This window comes from Rhinichthys klamathensis, unplaced genomic scaffold, assembly GCF_029890125.1.
Source record: "Rhinichthys klamathensis goyatoka isolate OS25496 unplaced genomic scaffold, OSU_Roscu_1.1 h1tg000567l_1, whole genome shotgun sequence".
Taxonomy (NCBI): Eukaryota; Metazoa; Chordata; class Actinopteri; order Cypriniformes; family Leuciscidae; genus Rhinichthys; species Rhinichthys klamathensis.
In genome coordinates this window covers 661256-682010 of record NW_026607033.1, presented here as the reverse complement: position 1 = coordinate 682010, position 20755 = coordinate 661256, and the positions used below count along the sequence as shown (strand labels likewise).

The window sequence follows — 20755 nt, the reverse complement described above, 5'->3', positions numbered from 1 at the left end:
CAGTTATCACTCCACATAGAAAAGACCACCACCCCCTGTTAAACACCCAACACCACATGACCATCCACCTGATTAGCATAAAACCCATCAAACCCAGATCAAAATCACACACTCATCCACATCCCACCACATCTGGAGGACCTGAAATAACGTCAGACTTTCAGGATTAAGTTTCTATTTGGTTTTGTTATGGAAAGTAATTAATATCAAATAATGAAAGTTAAGAATATATATGTAGGACTTTCCAATAAACATTTTCTGCCAAATGTTTATTGGCCTCTCCTGGAAGATGGAGTAAAATTTGTCAGGAAACACTACTGTACCAGTGATGTCTAGCTATTAAAAAGGAATAGTTCACCCAAAGATGAAAACTATGTATAATTTTCTGTCCTCTGTGAAATGCAAAATAAAAATGATGTTATGGTGAATGTTTGAGTTTATATTCTTAAAAAAAATTACATGATTTTGCTTTTATGACATTTTTTGTAATTTGAGGGAGCTTTGTAGTATAAATCATCATCCACTTTCATTCTTTGGACAACAAAAGCTCTTGGATTCTAACCTGACATCCATTTTTCGGTTTCACGGTAAAAGAAAGGAAGTCATGTGTTTGGAACAACATAAAGGGTGAGGACAGTACTTTTATTTCTGGGTGAATTACTCCTTTAAAGCCTCAGACATTGGGGTAATTGTTCAGCAAGTATCTAACAGCAGTCAGGGACTTCATTTTTCTTCAATTTTACACATTATATACAAATGAGGGTGATGCTTCTAGCTGAGCATACACTACCTTTCAGAAGTTTGGGATTTTTAAAATAAATTAATACTTTTATTGAGCAAGGATGCATTAAATTGATATTGCTACAAAATGATTTGATCTCAAATAAAAAAATAAATGTTTTTTAAAACATTCTTTTTTGTTCATCAAATAATCCTGAAGAAAAAAAAAATATTACAAAAATATTAAGCAGCACAACTGTTTTCAACATTGATAACGTCTAGGTTACTAATGTAACATCCATTCCCTGAAGGAGGGAATGGAGACGTTACGTTAGAACAACTGACGAATTGGGGATCTCGCCTGTGAGCCCAATCACCTTCGAGCGTAAACAAAACAAACCAATGGACATTGGTGAGTGAGATTTGCATCACAAACCACATCCCGCGAATCGGGTTTGAATAGAAGCGTTCTAAACTGAGCCATTCAAGTTTTGCGCTGAGGAGCCGAGGTGTCATGGCTATTTCAGTGGTGGTACAGCAATTGTGCCAACGGGACGTAACGTCTCTGTTCTCTCCTTCAGGGAACGGGGGGTACATCAGTAACCTAGCTGTTCCCAGACGTTACGTCCGGACAACTGATGAATTGGGATTCCTACTAAAACGCTGCAATTGCTGCCACTTCCAGAGCCCCACATAAGCCACCTAATCCCCCCACACCTGCTGGGGCCGAGAAAGGACAGGGCTTTGACGCAGAGAGAGAGTTGACCACTGCTTTTCCCTCTTACCCACACAGTGAGACTATTTGGATAACACTGGGGAAGCATGCCTATTCCAAATTAAAAGGAACGCTATGGAGACAACATCCTGCCCATAGGGAGGTAACATGTGGAGTTACACATATGGACTGACCGTTAGGGAAGTGCTACATATGGGAAGGTCTCTGTGGTAGATCCAGCCTGGCTAGGGTGAAGTCAATACCGGGCAGAGATGGCAGGGCGGGCTCAGCCAAGGGAAAGACACCGGCTTGCCGACAGGGAAGCGGTAGTGTGGAAGAATACACATGTGGGTTCACCCGGAGGGGAATCAATACACATGGGCACCTAGTCTAGCACAGGGTCCACCTTCTGGGCATACACGCACAAACGCTTTCTCAGCATTCTTATGCCCAGCCATGCGAGGCAGCGATTGCGGCCATCAGATGAGGACAGGAAACGACCACATCCAGAAACGCATGGATGGAGAGCAGTCTTCTAAAAGGCGCTCGCCCTCCGCTTGCTCTTTTAGGGAAAAAGCTTAGTGCTGAAGCACACAGGGACGGCAAGGCGTGCAAGACCCACTTCAAGCAGTCTGCACTGCAATCCCCAATTCGTCAATCGTTCTGACTTAACGTCGAACGTGACTGACTGATAGGGAACTACTGATACTTATAAAACTGATTACTGTTTTTACTGTATTTTTGATTTTAAAAAATAGAGCCTAAGAGACTCATTTCATAATCTTACTGACCCCACATGTTTAACCATAATGTTTAAACTAAACATCTGCTTCTTTTCGGATGATTTTACCAAGCTGAGGCATTGAGAGAGACTCATAAACACACTCTGAAAGTACAGGACACAGTGATTCTTAGAGAAATCAAGGTTTAGTGGTAACATGTAAACGTTTCAATACAGACTTATCATGAGCTCTGAAGTAAAGTGATTAATTGTGATTCTTCAGAAGCCATAAGTCAGTCAAATTCATTTTTAAATTAAGTAACTGTCACCATGGGAACTGTGGCTAATGAGTATGAGCAGCGGCATCACACTCCCATGGAGAATGATGCAACTGAATAAGTTTCCAAACTCAAACTTACAATATCTGAATATTTTTTAATAAATTAAATATATTTCTATTTTAATATACATTGGAAGTCTATTTTTAATTATGCTCATTAAGCTTGCATTTATTTGATCAAAAATATAATAAAAGACAAAAATATATATAATTTAAAGTGTAATTTATTCTTGTGATGGTAAAGCTGAATTTTCAGCATCATTGCTACAATCTTCAGTGTCACATGATCATTCAGAAATAATTCTAATATGCTGATTTTCTGCTCAAGAAACAATTCTTATTACTGTCAATGTTGAAAAATGTTGGAAATTGTGATAAAGTTTCAGGATTCTTGATGAATAGAAAGAATGAATTTCTTTCAAAAAACTCACCTCAAAATTTTGAACAGTAGTGTACATATGGAAAGGGAATGGGAAAAATACTTCCAATAGAAAGGCTGCTAAGAATCTGATTAAATGTGAAAGTGGAAGAAGACTGAGCCAGATCTCTCTATAGGAGTAAAATCCTCTCATGACTGCTCTTGAAGATCCACTAAAACACACCTTCACACAGTGAGAACTGGTTTCAGAAGCCCAAAACATTCATTTAAAGACTTAAAAGATGAAAACAGTAAAATTAGGATTAATTTTTTATGTGGCCCTTGCCAATGAAAGAAATTGGTCAATTCTGGTCTCCTGAAATGCCTGAAACTAAATGATTGTTTTGCCTTTTCTTTTCTTTGCTTGTCAGATTACATGTGATCTTTAGTAAAAGCAGTCAGTACAAAATCAACTGTCTTTCATGTCAGACTGTACGATACACACGTTAGCTAAGTCAAGACTATCAGCACTGACTGGCCATTTTACTCCATCAATCCATGTCACATCCACTTGCACAAAGCCAAAAAAAAGCATTTGTGAAAAGGGGGAATTTGTGGACTGTGAATTTGAGTTAATTTCAATATGATCATAATATGATGGGAATGTTAAATAACAAGACTTCTGATTTAGTCTCTTGAATTTGTCTTAGACAGCAATAATTGTACAGTGTGCATGCAGCGTTAGACAAAGTAGAGTCTTTATTCGGCTCAGCAACAACTCCTGGCAAAGTATAAAGTCCTTAGTTTTGTCCTGACTCGTTCCCTGTAAGGCTTTGCATACATACATTCCCACATTTAGCAGTGGACAGGCTGATGATGGCCTGAAGCTAGAATAGCTGAAGACCATAGGGACATTTGGTATTAAAGCAGCTTTGGGAGGCACACAGTGACCTTGGAGTCATCCGGACTAAGTCCAGTGAATAACATATAACCCATGAGCAAGAGCCTTACTCAGCTGATGAGGGAGAGCAAAAGATTTTCAAATGACAAAAAGTTTTAACCTCATTTAGAATGTTAAATCATTCACAGACACAGACCTTGTGGAACATGTCAGTTAAATGAAAATGTCATATGAACCAGAAAATGGAAGTTTGACATGACAAACTTTGAGTTTTATTCTCTGGTTAGAGGTTTTGAAAAACAATATAAGAAAATGTTAACTTGACAAGTCAATACAATTATACGCACTGTTCATAAGTTTGGGAACACTTAGGAAATTCTTATTCAGTTAGGATGCATTCAATTTATCAAGAGTGATAGTAAAAACATTTATAATGTTATTATGTTTCTATTTCAAATAAATGCTATTCTTTTGATATTTCTATTCATCAAAGAATTCTGTTTTCAACATTCAATTGTTTTCAATAAGAAATGTTTCTTGAAGCACTAAATCAGCATATTATAATGATTTCTGAAGGATCATGTGACTGTCACGGATGGAACAGGAGTCAGACAGGTGGTAAGTGAAATAGTGTTTATTACAGGATTGCAGAAGCAGACGGAGATATGGTGAGTATTCAAACAGTTGTTAATCAGATGGGAACTTAGCTGCAGGTTAATTAGAGTCTCTGTTACAGATGCAGATGGAGAGTCACATGGAAGGGTTGAAGACGGATGGCTGAAGACTGAAGGCATACGATGGCAAGGGTGATGAAGATGGTCCAATGGATATCAGGTAGATATCAGGTAAGTAGTAGGTTGATAGCATGGGTGAGTCTGTGTGTCATGTAGAGACGAGACCAGACAATGAGTGTGTGAAGGGGTGTCGAATATAAAGGGAGGTGAACTGATGAGGTGATGGTGATTAGAACTCTGGAGACAGTGAACGAGTGGGAGGAGTGAGTGAAGCTGGTGGAAACCTGACAGTGACACTGAAGACTAGAGAAAAATTCAGCTGGAAATTCAACTTTGCCATCATAGGAATAACTTATGTTTTATAATGTTTTAAAATACAAAAAAAACAGTCATTTTAATTCCGATAATATTTAAATTTTTAGATGTATTTTTGATCAAATAAATTAATTCATTTAATACATTTTTGTTGTCATATTTATTAGATTTTTTAAATATTTACATTTAGCTTATTTTAGTTTTAGTAATTTTAGTCCTTCAGTTAGTTAAACGTTATTTTAGTTAGATTCCAAGGCAACATTTTAAAGTTTTCTAATCTAATTTTATTTAAAGGTACACTGTGTGACTTTTTTTAGTTAAAATAACAACACTAAAAAGAATCTTCTTTCATAAATATAATAAAAATCATACTGATCACAAACTTTTGAACAGTAGCATATACGTTGTATTGAAATTAATCTGGACATCAACTCTCAAAGTATAAAGGTGTGTTAAATATAATTATAAAAGAGCAGTTAGGTGTTAATCCCATAGAATAGTCTGTATCAAAACAACCTGATAGACGACACACACACGTCAAACCATGCATCTTACATGAGAAACACTTGAGAACAGCTCTGGGTTTCGACATCACACACGTAGAAACCTTCTTACAAAGGCTATGAGGGACTGAGAGACACAAAACCAACATGGTCAATGGAAGAGAATAATCGCTGTGGTTCTTTGTTAACTTCAATAAGCCCACACTCACTACTCCAAACTGAAGACAACTACAAAGAAACTGCAGTGGTGGCCCGTCAGAAGAGGTAAGAGAGACTGAGCCTCTTGTATAATTTAGTCTACAAGACCTGTTGTGTTGAGCACCAGCAGGCCTGTTGATGCACTACAGCAAGACTGAGAGCTGCTTTAAGTTTGTGTTAACGTCAGAACACAAATGATTCTATTATTCTCCTCTGACTCACCCATCCCTTTGGAGTGGTTGAAGTCTCCTTTGATGATCCTGCAGGATTTGCCATCACCATTGCAGATGCCACACCGATCTTCTTTCGCAGATGAACCGATGATGCCATCACAGCCGATTTTCTGAAGGAGGCAGAGTAAAAAGAAAAAAAACTACTTCTATTATTCATGAGTTACAGAAATGTAAATTACTGATTCATGAATGGACTCATGTCTTTATCTTGTTAAGATTTATCTCATTAGGGACCTATTATGCTTTTTTACATTTTCAACTTCCTTTAGTATGTAATGTTGCTGTTTGAGCATTAAAAAGGTCTGGGAAGTTACAAAGCACAAAGTCACACCCAAAGGAAATTATTCTCTATATCAGCAAGCACTGTTTTTGAACTCCCTGAAACGCCTCCATTGTGGTCTCGAGTTTTCTTCCGGGAATGAACACGAGGCTTGGTTGAGTTCTGTTAGAAGTGTGTTGAAACTTGCAGTTATGGTAAGGGCCGTGACATTTCTGAAACAAGATCAAAACGGTTGACTGACGTGGTCACTATCAAGTGTCATTGTATGAAAAGAAGCTGTGTAAAGATTCTTTAAAAAACTGTGCTCTACAAGAAAGAAAACAGTATGTAAAGGGTCGAAATATCTTTCAGTTTATTTCTCCATTCAGTAAATCCATCCATTGGGCTAAAAGAACATGCAAAGGCTAGTGTTGATAACACATCAGTGTTGAGCCACAATATACTGATTATATGATTTCTTTGGCACAACATCAAGTCACATAAAGTATAATTGCTCAAAAGGTTGGATATCTTCAAACACAACAAAATCATGCCTGAAAATAAAGCACTGACATATCATGTAAATCTTTAACGAATAATTTCAAAAACCTAAAGTACTTTCCTGCTGAAAATATTAGTACATTTTGTTGTAAAACTGCTGTATTATCTGGATGCACAGGGAATCATTCTCCATTTCACCTCAGGAATGACACAGTGTGCAAACAGAGAGAACCGTTCTGATTGGTAGTATATGATCGAATGTGTCATGTCACACACCCCATTTTTAGCACGAACAAACTGGAATCTTGTCTGGTTAAGATGCACTATAAATCAGTATACACCAGAAAAAACAATGAGAAACTTTTGGCAACAATCAGAAATTAAGGTATAACATTAAATGCACTAAAAGAATAGTTTCGTTTTGATTTTGTGTGTAAATAATGTCCTGCTTTCATGAAATCCAGGTAATCTCTGTCAGTGATTTTGTTCTAAATAGGCTTGCTTAAAAGTCTGAACGAAGTAGAATCAAATAAACAAACAGGAAAAGGTCACTAAAATCGTATTTTCACTGGAGGATTCTGGCGCTGATCATCCGTTCACTCCCTCTAGATGACACAAGAGCTGCATTCAGACCGTGAATATGAGTGCTATCCCCAAAACAGCAATTCTGGGATTGTGGTCAGCAAAAGCCAGGCCAGGAACTGACCCTGAATCTGCTCGGGCCAAGCATTGTTTATATTATAGCATGAAGGGATGTAGTCAATGTTCAGGCCTGATGAATCCCTTCGCTCAATTACAGTAACCACACGTGTGTGTGTGTGTGTGTGTGTGTGTGTGTGTGTGTGTGTGTGTGTGTGTGTGTGTGTGTGTGTGTGTGTGTGTGTGTGTGTGTGTGTGTGTGTGTGTGTGTGTGTGTGTGTGTGTGTGTGTGTGTGTTAAAGTGCACACAGTAAAATCACTTCCAGACACTTTGACCTGTTTTTTTTCAGTCCTGCTTTCTATTAGTGGAGGCGGCTTCCAGACTGTGACCTCCTTTCAGTCTTGTGCTCTTACTAGTGGCCATTGAGCAACAGTGTGGTTGACTGTAGAAACATCCAACACAACTAAGGTGTGTGACTAAACTTTGAGCACAAAAAAAGTATATACTTTTGAGTGTGTAGCAGAAGAGTAGGCAAGCTTTGGAACATACTACTTGGTATTAATTGTGTCTTTAAGGCCACATTTATATTACATGGTTCAAGTGACCCAATTCCGATTCTTTCCTCCCATGTGGCACAGATCGGATATGACCCACAAACGTGTAAGCAGGAAAAAAGCACATGGATTACATTATTCTCAGATCGGTTTCAGGCCTCATTCATATGTGGAAATAAATCTGATATTAATGCTATGTAAACTGACAGATTGGATATTTCCCTGTCAATGGGAGTCGTACATCATTGAAAAAAGCAACGATGGCAAATTATGTCAACTCAGGTGGACACCAACCGCGATCATGGTTGGAGATGACTTTCATGATTTTCAATGGCACAATGGAGGACGAAGACTCAACCCAATGTTTTGCTGACCTTTAACCCTCTGGGGTCTAAGGTGTTTTCGGGGTCCTTGAGATGTTTTGGCATGCTCTGACATTTGTGCTTTTTTCAGTTGCTTATAAACATATTAATGGCACAGGTGAAATTACACTCTATATAGCACACACAGGGCTACCATAATATGTTATCACAATGTATGTACATGTTTGTATTTTTGAGAGAATATTGTTTATGCGTGGTTATTGAAAAAACTAAAAAATAAAGTTTCTAATATAAGGCCACAAATAACATACTAAATATCTGTCCACAAGACTTTTGACTAGTGGATGTTGTCGCCTTGAGTTTTTGCTTCAAATTGATCTGAAAATCATTCTGCCTAATCATTCACATAAAACAATAGATTGTTTTAAATTGTGAAAAACATTTTTTTGTTTGCAAAGGCAATATGCGGATGGGCGGAACGGCCCAACCCCCTCATGAATAATTAGGCAGTTCTCACCTGAGCAGACTGCATACTAATGAGCCTTTCATTCAGGGATGTCACACAAGAAAGAATGCAAGGACAATATATATATAAATAAATAAATATTTATACACACACACACACACACACACACACATATATATATATATATATATATACAAACAATCAAAATATAAATGAAAGCCAAAAGCACATTTTTAGTCACACCTTTTAGCCATCCACCGCGGTAAAAATAAACCAGTCGCATTTCAAAGTCGTACGCGAAATGACCGCCAGGTGGCGCAAAGGGACATTTAGCAAAACGTAAGTGGGGCTAATGTCTATTAACAGTAGCCTATAAGGATGAAATACTACAAGTTATGGTAATTTCCAAATAAGCCTACAACAAATTGTTGGTATAATCTATATAAGATATAATCTTTTAAAACTGTAAAAGGCTAAACACTCACAGGCTAAAGTCAAGACAAAACGTTTTCTCGCTCATGTGAGAAACAGACGTTTAGGTATTTCTCAGTGAGAAAATTCATAGCAGAGCGGTAGAACTTACGGTTCATCACCAAGATGACACGGGTTCAAATCCCGCACAAACATGGTCTTCTGTAAATTTTATATTTATTTAGATTTGTCTAGCTCTAAAACTCTGTTACACCATACAGTTTTTTTGCTTATATTTATAAAATACAATTATCATGCATTTCCATTTTAGACTAAGGAACAAAATAGTATCCAACAGAACGACTTTGCATCTGTATAATAATAGGCTACCAATCGTAATTTAAAAAGCAGTTCTGTAAAAAAAAAAATTATATATAGGCTATATATATTTTTTTATTTGATTCCAGGCTCTCACGCCACACCCCCGATTTCTCACGCTGAAGTGTCAACCCGGTCGGTCAAATTCCTGAAAGATATAGTTTATCTATAGATCTACCTGTTGAGCCACTCGTGATCGACTAGTTATACCGCAAATTAGTTCAAATATCCCGTAATCTATCTAGAGCGAGCGTGCATGCGAGACAGATATTGTGCTCCAAACCGTGCGCGCGCATGGCAGAGAGGTCTGTTCCCTACAACCTAGAGTTTTTAAAAACATGGTTTTAAGTAAAGTGTGATTTGCCAGGGGGGACTGGGATTTCCTTCTGGTCTAAACATCCCTGCTTCTGCTGAATTATTTTAATCCCCACACCCCTCCCTCCACAGTTAATCAATGCTATAGGCTACTTCACCAATATCAAATATATAAAATAGAAATATGCAATAGGCACGTTTAAACGACAAACAATAAAATCAAAACCAGCGTTTCAGTTGTTCATTAGTTCCAGTGGCCTTAATGCATGCACGGCTTTTCAAAATTTCACAAAGCGTGTTGAGATTATTTTGAATGAAATATTGAAGTTTATAATTAAGTGTTTTGGCACACCACGCCGAGTGGCCCTATGCATTTTTCTAAAGTCGGGTTTTATTCTGGCATGGTGAGTTAGTGTTCGACAAACGCAGCGGAGCGTTCATTTAGATTAATTTATTTTTTCTCATTATTACAGCTAAAATAACTTAATAGGCGACTCCGTAATTTTTTGGTCATACAGATAAGAGTAGAGTAGCTTACATCGTTCAAAACTGTAAACTTGTATTCATTGGCTAACGACAAAAACAGTAGGCTATATCTGTCGTCTCTGTCTCCGGAAACTGCGCGTCACAAAAATGAACCGAAAGCCACTTCAGCTCAGTCACGATAAGAAACCGGCTATGTCTACAGCCTTTAAATGTCTAAATATTTAGGCTAATAAATTTTATCTGATTATGTAGGCTAATCCATATGAAAACGAGAGGTACAGAGGATCTAGGCTACTCAAACATGTAGGCCTAATGTAAGCGCTTCCCAACGAGAAAATGACAAGACAAGGGTGAAAATCTCGCTCTAATTAAATGTAGGCTAAATCGCCCTGAATTAAAATGTAAAAACAGATCAAATAATGTATTTGTCAAAATGTTGCGATATTGTTTCATTTAATTTCATAATTATTATATAAATGTTATTTAATTTAGCAGCATTACCACGAAGCACTGTGTTTCGATGTTTATTTGAATAATACAAAATAAAATAAAAACTTAATTCACAAATTACATGCCCGGTTGTAAGGATCCAAAGATCCCTGTAGACTTTAATATTGAGTTGAACATTTTGTTCATGACAACAAATTAACAAGCGTTTTTTCAGATTATATTTAGTTTTGCTTGGAAAAAGCTGGCCCAAACCAGTTTTATTTAATCAATTATTGAAATAATGAAATATTTAGTAATAAACTTTTATGAAAGAAATATCACTAGGCTACATGTAACTTAAATCATTTAATTCCTTCATCATCAACACTGTCTAGAATAGTGATTTAAGTGTGAATTGCGACTTCTCTTTGTGTTAAGTCAGCCTCAGACTCCGATAGCCTGTGGGGGGTTGGAGGGACAGTTGCTGGACAAAGGTGTTAATGTTCCTCTTTCATATGGAGAGTGTCGGATAGCCAGCCTGATGAGCAGGCAAAATTATTGTAAGGATAAATCTGTGTCCAAATGTAGTATACTAGGCCCCATATCTTATTAAATTATAAATATTGTAGTTTATTTATTGTAGCCTATTTAAAGTTTTTTTCACACAAAATTTCAATTGAAGTTATTGTAAGGTGAATTCAACAAGGCATGCTGTGTCTTTGAAGCAACAATTAAAGGCTAAATAATTTTTTCGTGATTTGTATGGCTGACACGCAGCGACATATACAGTATTATCAGCTGTATGATGTGTTTTTACCCTGAAATGTTTAATTTCGAGAGAGACGCGGCGCGCGCAGCGAGGGAGACTAAATAAACTTGTTAAAAAGAGATCCAGTGCGAGAGAGGCAAAGAGAAACGCATGTTTTTAATTTAATTATGTTTCTTTGGACAATTTTCGTTTTGTACTGTTTTAATTGTTTAATTTAGCTGTAATTTCTTTGGCAATACAAATTTAAAATGTCGCAAGAATAAGATTAGCCTAGTGTTTCTTATTTTGCATCGCAAAAGAAATAAACTCTAAACCCGATGCAACCCTGTTTTAAATTTAAAAAAACTGTCCCGACACTTTATTTAAACCTTGAAATGTTCGAACTTGGTTTCAAACTTAAGTAATTTTAGTGTTCTTTTACATTACACAATAATTTAGCAGACTAAAGACGAGCTTCTTCATTTTCATTTTCTGATGCAATCGGCTGACAATCTTCCTTCATCAGTTTTTGTCGTTTGTGCAGCGGCTGCGGTTCTACAGGAATGTAGCAAATTTATGTTGTAATGATAATTAAACAAAACTCTTGACTTTAAATAAGTAAACAGATATAAACAGTTACCTATTTAAGCATCAAGGTGGTAAAATATAAATGCTGTGTAGGCCAACATCGGTTAACAACATGTATGCTACAGTGAGATTCGATCTCGGGTCGATTGAAGCTCCTCGAAGCTCGTGTTGTCGCGTTGATCACTGAGCTACCGTCTGTACGCTGTTAAAATTGTAAAGCCTCATTGATGTAGCCTAAATGTTTTTATTGCAATGTTTTATGTTGAAATGTTTTCATTATTTATTCAATTACATTTCAGTAGCCTAATTTCAGTATTGTGATTATGAATTATTTTAGCTACGTTTCACTTGTTGAATTCATCTGCTACCAGCTTTCGATCGCTCTGAATCAGCGCGGTGCGGCAGCAGATTACGCATTAGGGAGAATAAACCGGAATAAACGAACACTTTTATGAGTGTAGCGCCTCTTAGCGGTAAAAGGCAGCAAATACACCACACATTTTACCGCCGCGGTGGAACGGCTGATGTGGGCATTGTCATGGCTTGCCTCACATTTGCGTTGGAAAAGCGCGCGTCCTCCGTGGGCGTGTCAGATTAACGCGTAATGTAGTGTAATGAGCTGGGGAAAAAAATACTGACAGTACTCTCTTTTCATACAGATTGCATAAACTGAGAATATTTGTTTTTTATATAAATTACTTCATTTAAAAGAAGAGAATTCAAGCTTCATAAAGAAAAATCTCTCGTGCCTGTGTGACAAGTAATCGCGGAGTTACAGTTAATCTTAGGACGCGTTTCAGAATGGACTTCACTGACAGAGAGAACGCAGAACTCGCATCATGTTTGTTTTTCTTTATTTGGTGAAAAGCACAACACTTTGTTTTTATTGTGAGTATCCACAAAAAAAATAGAAACTTGACAGGATCTAATGATGTATAACACTTAAATGTAAGATCAAAATCAACTGAGTATTTTGAGTCTCTTTTGCACTGATAAGAAAAAAAGCGAGCAGATCACGCCGGCGTGATTGCCGACCCCAGAGGGTTAAAGGGCACCTATTATGCAAAATTCACTTTTACATGGTGTTTGAACAAAAATGTGTGTTGGCAGTGTGTGTACACAACCACCCTATAATGATAGAAATCCACCGAGTGCTTTTATTTTAATCCCCATAAATCATAAGCAGTGTCTCAGAACAAGCCGTTTTCAGATTCTGGGCGTAGATTTGCACAAGCCCCGCCGACGACTGTTGACGGACACTACCGTATTAGCATAGACCCGCCCCTGAATGAGAGTGAGCTGTACACAGTCCGCCATTTTTTCGACGCCGGAGCAGCTGTAGACAAGAATGTCTTCTAAGCAATTGAGGTGTTTTGTTGTAAGATGTAAGAATGAACATAGCAGTCGTCATTTACTCTCGTTGTTACTCGAGGATGGATCTGTACCAACTGTTCCTGATCCAGCTTACAGTCTCCAGTGCGATAGGCCTAACGTTACTGGTCACGGCAGAAATGAAAGGGAAAGCGCGCACTTTATTACAGTTCATAGAGTTTTTTTACTGATATAAAGTTGACCAGTTTATTAATCACCTGAAAAGGTGTGTATATATTTGTTTACTTTTAGTTGTAACAAGTGTTTTGTGTAATTCGCTGTGTTTGTTGATGATAATGAAAGAGAGAGAGAGAGTTAATGGATAAGACTTTAATGCGCACTTCTTATACTTTTACTTCATCTTTTGTGTGATGTACAATAAACTTCATTAAACTCATAAGTATATTTTTGGCCATCATTCGGACGGGATGGCTTGTATTAATAGTGGATAAAAGCAGATGACAAATAAGTTATAATAACCGTAATTAAACTAAACTATACCTGTTCTATCTCCATACAGCATATATTCTCTGACTCTGTAGGCATTTTTGTCTGACTCCGGGTTGAAATGAACACCGCTACTGAGAGTTTCTGTTTTGATATTATCATTCCGTGAGATGAGATTGTCCTGACACTGAGCGTGAGCTCTTGAAGCTCCGCCTTCTGTGCCGGCAGCAGCAGCTCATTTGCATTTAAAGGGATACACACTAAAACGTTGCATAACTACGTGCATCCTGTCACCATTTAAACTGTCCTGTCAAATATCTTGTCACAGTTAAAATCCTCCACATTCAATTTCATTTCATTTGCAACCATATCGGAGAGAAATGTAGTAGCACGTTGATCTGCCAGTCGTGGGTCTTTCATGCGGAGAACTCTCCTCATGTGTTTGCATAAAGATGCACTTAAAAGTAAAAATGCTGTTGCAATAATGTGGATAACATTGAATAAATATAATTTCGTATATAATAAAAGGTTATACTGATTATTAATCACTTAAACCCCTTTATCTAAACCTCTCTACTAACCGTCAGTCTCGGACATCTGCCATGTTTGTAGTTTTTTAACAACTTTTATTCGCGTTTGTAGTTCTAATCAAATTCTTGTACAGCACGCAATGGGTTGTGGGCAATATTAGCTGTTACACCGTGTCTACACTGGACGCAACAGTTGAGACAGCTTGAGGCTGTCTACACTGGATGCAAAAAAGCGACTGTTACAAATCTATTTGTTCTTTGTGTTAGAAGTAGCGCGAGTCCCTTGTAATACGTCAGAAATAAAGCGGGGCATCAGTTTACTGTTGGGAATTTGGCGCGCCGCATCCAGTGTAGACAGCGTCACTGATTATAATGGGTTCTATCTGCTTTTGTTGTGTCTTTTCATGTCACGCCACTCGCGTCTGATGTAGACACGGTGTTAGAATGTGCATGATCTGCACTTCAGATTCTAACTGGAAAAAGTAGACCATCCAGGGAAACTTTGGAATACTCATTTCAACATACTACGATTTGGGACTAATTCTAATTTCAAATACTATTTGGGGAGGATAGTATGCAAATTAGGATGCAGTAGTACATAACAGAGTCAAGTTGCGAACTGGGTAGGTACACCAAAGACTTGGTGCTAAACAGGCTAAAAGTATAGTTGAAAAATACAAATATTTAAGTTTTTTTAATGGCCTTAAAATCAGAGATTCTAATTTGAGACGTTTAAGACTTTTTAAGGACCCAGGGGAACCCTGTCAATTCGATTTTTTAAGTAATTAATACTTTCATTAAAAAAGAAAACATTAAAATTATGTTAAATGAAAAGTTATAAAGACATTTATAATGTTTCAAAAGATTTATATTTCAAATTAATTTTCTTTTGAACTTTCTACTCATCATAAAATCCTGGAAAAAATGTATCACGGTTTCCACAAAAATATGGAAACCTTGACACAAAAACTAATAATAGTAAGAAATGATTTTTTGAGAAGCAAATCATCATATCAGAATGATTTCCAAAGGATCATGTGACACTGAAGACTAGAATAATGATGCAGAAAATTCAGCTTTGCATCACAGGAATAAATCACATTTTAAAATCTATTAAAAGAGAAACTATGCATTTAATATTATAATATTATTTTGTGAATACACACCTGACATTTTCCGCTCACACACAGGTCGCTCTCATACGGTCCACATGGCGTCCCGTCCTGCACACGCTCTGCCACTAGTACTGGTGCATCACTGCCAATGGGTGTACAGTATAGAGCACATGGCTTTTCTGGGAAATAAAAGCATACACACACATAAATAAATGCAGTAAACTGAGCTTTGAAGCTAAAGGAGGCATAAGTTTTTATACTTTCAGCAAGAACACATTAAGTGCACTCATGGTATTATTTGGTGCACATGTTCTGAGGAGTCTACTTAAGAAGATCACAAGCCTGTTTCTGAGTGAAGTGTTGTGATTTAAGAGCTGCAGTGATCACAATGATCAAAGTTTGGAGAGCCTTTGTTTGTACCATTGTGAGAGAAAATAGAAAAAGCACTCTTGAGTGCAGCTGCTTTATTGCTTTTGAGAGATCTGTCTGTCTGTCTATCTATCCATCGATCTATATTGAATAGATAACTTTTATAGATAGAAAGAAAGAAAGAAAGAAAGAAAGAAAGAAAGAAAGAAAGAAAGAAAGAAAGAAAGAAAGAAAGAAAGAAAGAAAGAAAGAAAGAAAGAAAGAAAGAAAGAAAGAAAGAAAGAAAGAAAGAAAGAAAGAAAGAAAGAAAGAAAGAAAGAAAGAATCTGACATTTGGTGGACAGCTGTAACAATTCCAACATGGGACAGACAATTACACCAGTGCCTGATCAAGCATACCAAAACAAATATGGGTGAAGCATGTTTGCATAATTAAAAAATAGCATATACTGTATATTGCCTTGAACCAAGCTTAGGCTAATTAGTGTCATTAGTGACACAGGAAAAAATAAACATTCTGCCGGGATGACAGGACTGTTAGAATGATTAGGAGTGACAGGGAGAGCACTAAAACAACAAGAAGATTGGGTGAAAAGACTTTCAGAAATGAATTTGGATTCTAACAAGGCATAACATTCACCCTCTTGCTCATAAGCTGCCTGGTAATCAACAAGTGAACGTGTCCTTGACAAGAGCGCACAGTGTGAAATCACACAAGTGCTGTATTTAATCGAGATCAGACAGAGACTGGTCACTTTCTCAGTTCTCACTCTCACCTCCTGGTAATGAGGCCTCTACAAACAAACCAAAAATGGATATATGCTAAATGAATAAACGTAAATGTATTTAATTATATGTTTATGTATTTCTACCATAAAAAGAGGATAGTATAGTACAGAACAAAGAGATAAAGAGGCATGAGGCCAAGAGGATGTTTAAAAGAACATCTAGGCATTGTTGTGGTCTTAGACTTCAGGACTTTAGTGTTTATTGATTATAACTACACAGATAAATACTCTACTACAGGTATATTTTTAGTCTTACCATCATCGATCACAGCTGACCACATCTGGCTTTTCTTCTTACTGGCCTGCCGGTCATGAGACTGACACTGCTGATCTCTAAACGTGGGCAGACCCTTGGAACACGGCGGCCCCTCGCACACTTTATGCTCCACGCTGGCCTTCTGACAGTGCCTCCCTCCTGGACTGGGCCTGGAGAACCAGAACCACAAGAAATACAGTTATACATAGAATTCATGTTCTATGACCTAAACATGAATTCTAACCTAAAAGTACAAAATATGAAGATCATTATCAGAGCTGTGGGGCGATGACTGAGAAGAAGAGATGTGTGGAGAGGCAGTCACTCCATGACAGAGGTCAGTCAAAAAATGACTGAGGGAAGGTCTCCAAAATGTCTCTCATGTTAATGAGTTTGCCAGGCAGAACTGTACCGACATCTCTCAATCATTCTTGTTAGACTTTGTTTTAAAGCTTTAACCTGAATTAAACTTCTAGAACATTTACACTACCATTCAAAAGTTTGGGGTCAAAAATATCTTTGTGTTTTTGAAGGAAACTTAAGCTCACTAATGCTGCATTTATTTGATCAAAATAATAGTAAAACAGTAATATTGTGAAATATTTCTATTTGAATATATAATGTAATTTATTTCTGTTGTCAAAGCTGAATTTTTAGCATCATTACTCCAGTTTTCAGTGTCACATGATCCTTCAGAAATCATTCTATAATGCTGATTTGTTGCTCAAGAAACATTTCTTATTATTATGAATGATGTAACAAGTTTCCAAAAAAATATATGCCAAAACAGCAATTTGGATAATGGTTAACATAATAGAATAGCCTGCATGTTCAAAATTATGTTAGCAGAAAAGGACAGGTGTTTCTGAGGTGGAGCAAGTTATTATATTTTGATGAAAGATTACAAAAGAAATTTTTTTCTTTGAATAAGACCAGTAATATATATGATTTCATGTTATCAAGATTAAAGATTAAACATCACTCACTGAATAACACGGATACAGAGTTCAGCATTGCGCCACGTCCTGCGCCACGTTGTTCATATAGCAAATGCATTTGTGCCCATCTGTGCGCCCATGGGCGTGCTGGTCTGAAAACGAGGTGTGTTCAGGCGCATTGTTGGTGTGTTGCTATTTTGAGGCAACTGAAATAGACTGTCAATGGCGCGATATCTTTTTTGTTATTTAAAGAGCGCATTAGTAAAATGTGCACCTATAGGCGGGTCCACAACGCACGTGCACTTTGTCCCGTAGATGGTCTGCTCGAGCAGATCCGTTTCCTCGCTAGAGAAGAGTTCAGTTTATCTGCTTGCAAATTCCGCCATGTAAATAGCGAATCCGCCATGGCACAACGCAACTGGCTTTTAAAGGGAATGGGAGATGAGACTCTGATTGGTTTATTGCACGTTACACCCAAAACACACCCATTACTCATTGAGAGAATAGGGACAACCCTTTTAAACCATCGCCGACCATTTTTCCTGTCGTTAAACTAGCAAAAGTGGATTCGGACACACCCAGTGCTAGCCTGTGAAAACCCAGACAACTTCCGGCAAATTTAGATTTGCTCTGAAAGTTAGTCTGGCAAAGAGCTCATTCAAGCCCATTTCCAATCCGTCGAAATCGAGGCACCAATCAGAAACGTTGAGGCGGACTTTACACGATGACGACAGCGCTGGGATTTTGAAGCAGATTTTGTAGCCTACATTACAAGATGGATGCCGCCGTCGAACATCACTCGTTCGAATCAGCTATCGCATCTGTTTTAAGAGATTTGAACGTTTCCTTTTTGTTAAAAACTGAGCAAAGAACAACACTCGGAGTATTTCACAATGTTTCTCCGCCGCTCTGCATACGTCATCTCCTTCATCGCTCTGATTGGGTTTAGGTCTATCCACGACGTCCGTTGGTGACGCCCCTCTGGAAATGATTTGTCCATGACGCTTTGCCAGACCATAACTCAGTTACAACTGAGAATGGTCTGGTTTTAACCAGGTTAGCCCAGTGCACTTGTGCCCTGCGCTTTAGACCATGCGTTAAAAATCGTTAGATCATCCCTCCAGCCACAGTTACAGAGGTAGAAGCCCTCCACCAAAAACTGGACGACATTGAAAATCGGGAGCGAAGGAATAATTTACGGTTCATCGGGTTCCCAGAGGGCAGCAAGGACAGAGACACCATGTCATTCCTCATCAAAATTTTATGGGAGATCCTGAACCTCGCCTTCCCCGGAGGACTGGAAATCGATAGAGCGCACAGGATTGGAGGATTGCGCAAGAGCTCAGGTCCAGAACATCCCTCGCCAGCAAGACCCATCACCGCCAGATTTCTCAGATTCCAGGACTTGCTGCAGGCTATCCCAGTCCGAATTCCTTTGCACTATTTCAAATAATTTGATCAAATTTGTAATACATTTTTATGGAATAACAAAAGCCCCAGGATGAACCTGCGAAAGCAGCAAAGGCCAGTGGACAAAGGAGGATTAGGTGTGCCCAACTTGCTCTTTTACCATTATGCGTTCACCATTAGGCATATGGCACAGTGGTCTTTACCCCCGGAGAAAGCCCCCTCCTGGTTCCACCTCGAAAACACGGTGTCCTCCCCTCTCACACCCATAAAATACATCACTGCTAAATTAGCCCAACAGAATCAGTCACATCCCATTTTGTCCCACATTCAGTGGGTCTGGAAGAGAGTAGCTAAGATCTTTAAATTTGATCCGTATTTGCACCAGGCTGCCGGGATCTGGCAAAATCCCAAGCTCTGTATAAATAAATCTCCCTTCCTTTGGAAGCTCTGGTTGCAAAAAGGGATTAGGGTGCTCGGAGACTTGTACCATGATGGGACATTAAAATCTTTTGAGGCACTTAGACAGGAATTTGACTTACCACATAATCAACAATGGAAGTATTTTCAGTTAAGACACCTCCTGGTGCAGGTCTTTGGCTCCCCTTCATTAGTCCCACTGAGCGGTGGCATGTTGGAGAAGGTTCTAACAATTTATGGGCGCAGCCATGAAGCCTCTGCCTACTACGCTATGATCCTTACGGCCTCGGACTCTAATATATTGTCCCTTAAAATGACATGGGAAACTGACCTAAAGGTGTCATTCACAGATGCAGAATGGGGCAGAATTCTTAGAAATGGGGAAAAAAAATGTCAAGGGAACTGCGAACACGACTTATCCAATTCAAAATACTGAATAGAATCTATTGGACACCATCTAGGCTGCATAAGGTTGGTTTGGTTGATAACTCGGAATGCTGGAGGTGTCGGGACAAAAATGGTACCCTAGTACACATGCTCTGGAGTTGCCCAAAAATTCAGGCATTTTGGTCTTCCCTACATACAATCGTAGAGAAAATTGTCGACCAGAATATCCCGTTCACCCCTAGTCTTTTTATTTTGGGGGAGCCCTCTGCATGGACCCAGACTGTCCTCATGTTAGGCCGGAAATTTTTGGTCAAAGAATGGAAAGCCCCCTCTGCACCAGCACTGGATTTGTGACACGCCGCTCTGGGTCAGCTGGCTGCCCTTGAACAACCGTCCTATAGGTTGCTTGATAAAGTCTAGGAGTACAACTTGAAATGGGGGAAGTATCATTCGCACACCTTGGAGGTTTAATGGCGTTCCGGCTCATAAACATAGCATTTAACTAGCAAACATGACTGATGGATACATTTTGATAGAATACAGTACCTACATTTAGGCAAGGCTGTAACTCAAGGGCTAGGTACATCACTGTCTCTTTTTTTTTATTTTTATTTTTTATTTTTTTATAATTTTCTAAAATGTATTTATAGTTTAGTTTTCGTCCTATGTCTTCCTTTCATTCTATTTTTGTTGTATGTGTACTGCTTCATTTTTCAGATGGATATATGTGTGTGTTTAAATGTTCTGAAAAACCAATAAATTTTTAATCATAAAAAAAAAATCATTTGATCATCAAATGGTTAGACCAGATCGTTAAAATAGGGCCCATAATATGTACCAATAAGTATAATACCAAACAGAGATGATATAATATAATAATATTAATATATT

General features: G+C 38.0%; 1 protein-coding gene across 2 annotated transcripts in view; it reads right to left on the bottom strand.

Moving 5' to 3' along the window:
- adamts17 (ADAM metallopeptidase with thrombospondin type 1 motif, 17) overlaps positions 1–20755 on the bottom strand; it is a 155096-nt gene that overhangs the window by 56290 nt on the left and 78051 nt on the right. Inside the window, exons 13-16 of one of the 2 annotated variants that reach the window (XM_056239563.1) lie at positions 16713–16882; positions 15351–15478; positions 5728–5848; positions 5360–5434 (exon numbers count right to left, since the gene is read on the bottom strand). In XM_056239563.1, coding sequence (XP_056095538.1) covers positions 5360–5434; positions 5728–5848; positions 15351–15478; positions 16713–16882 — 494 coding nt within the window. The remainder of the gene's footprint in view (positions 1–5359; positions 5435–5727; positions 5849–15350; positions 15479–16712; positions 16883–20755) is intronic. The other variant, XM_056239564.1, reaches the window with a different exon arrangement.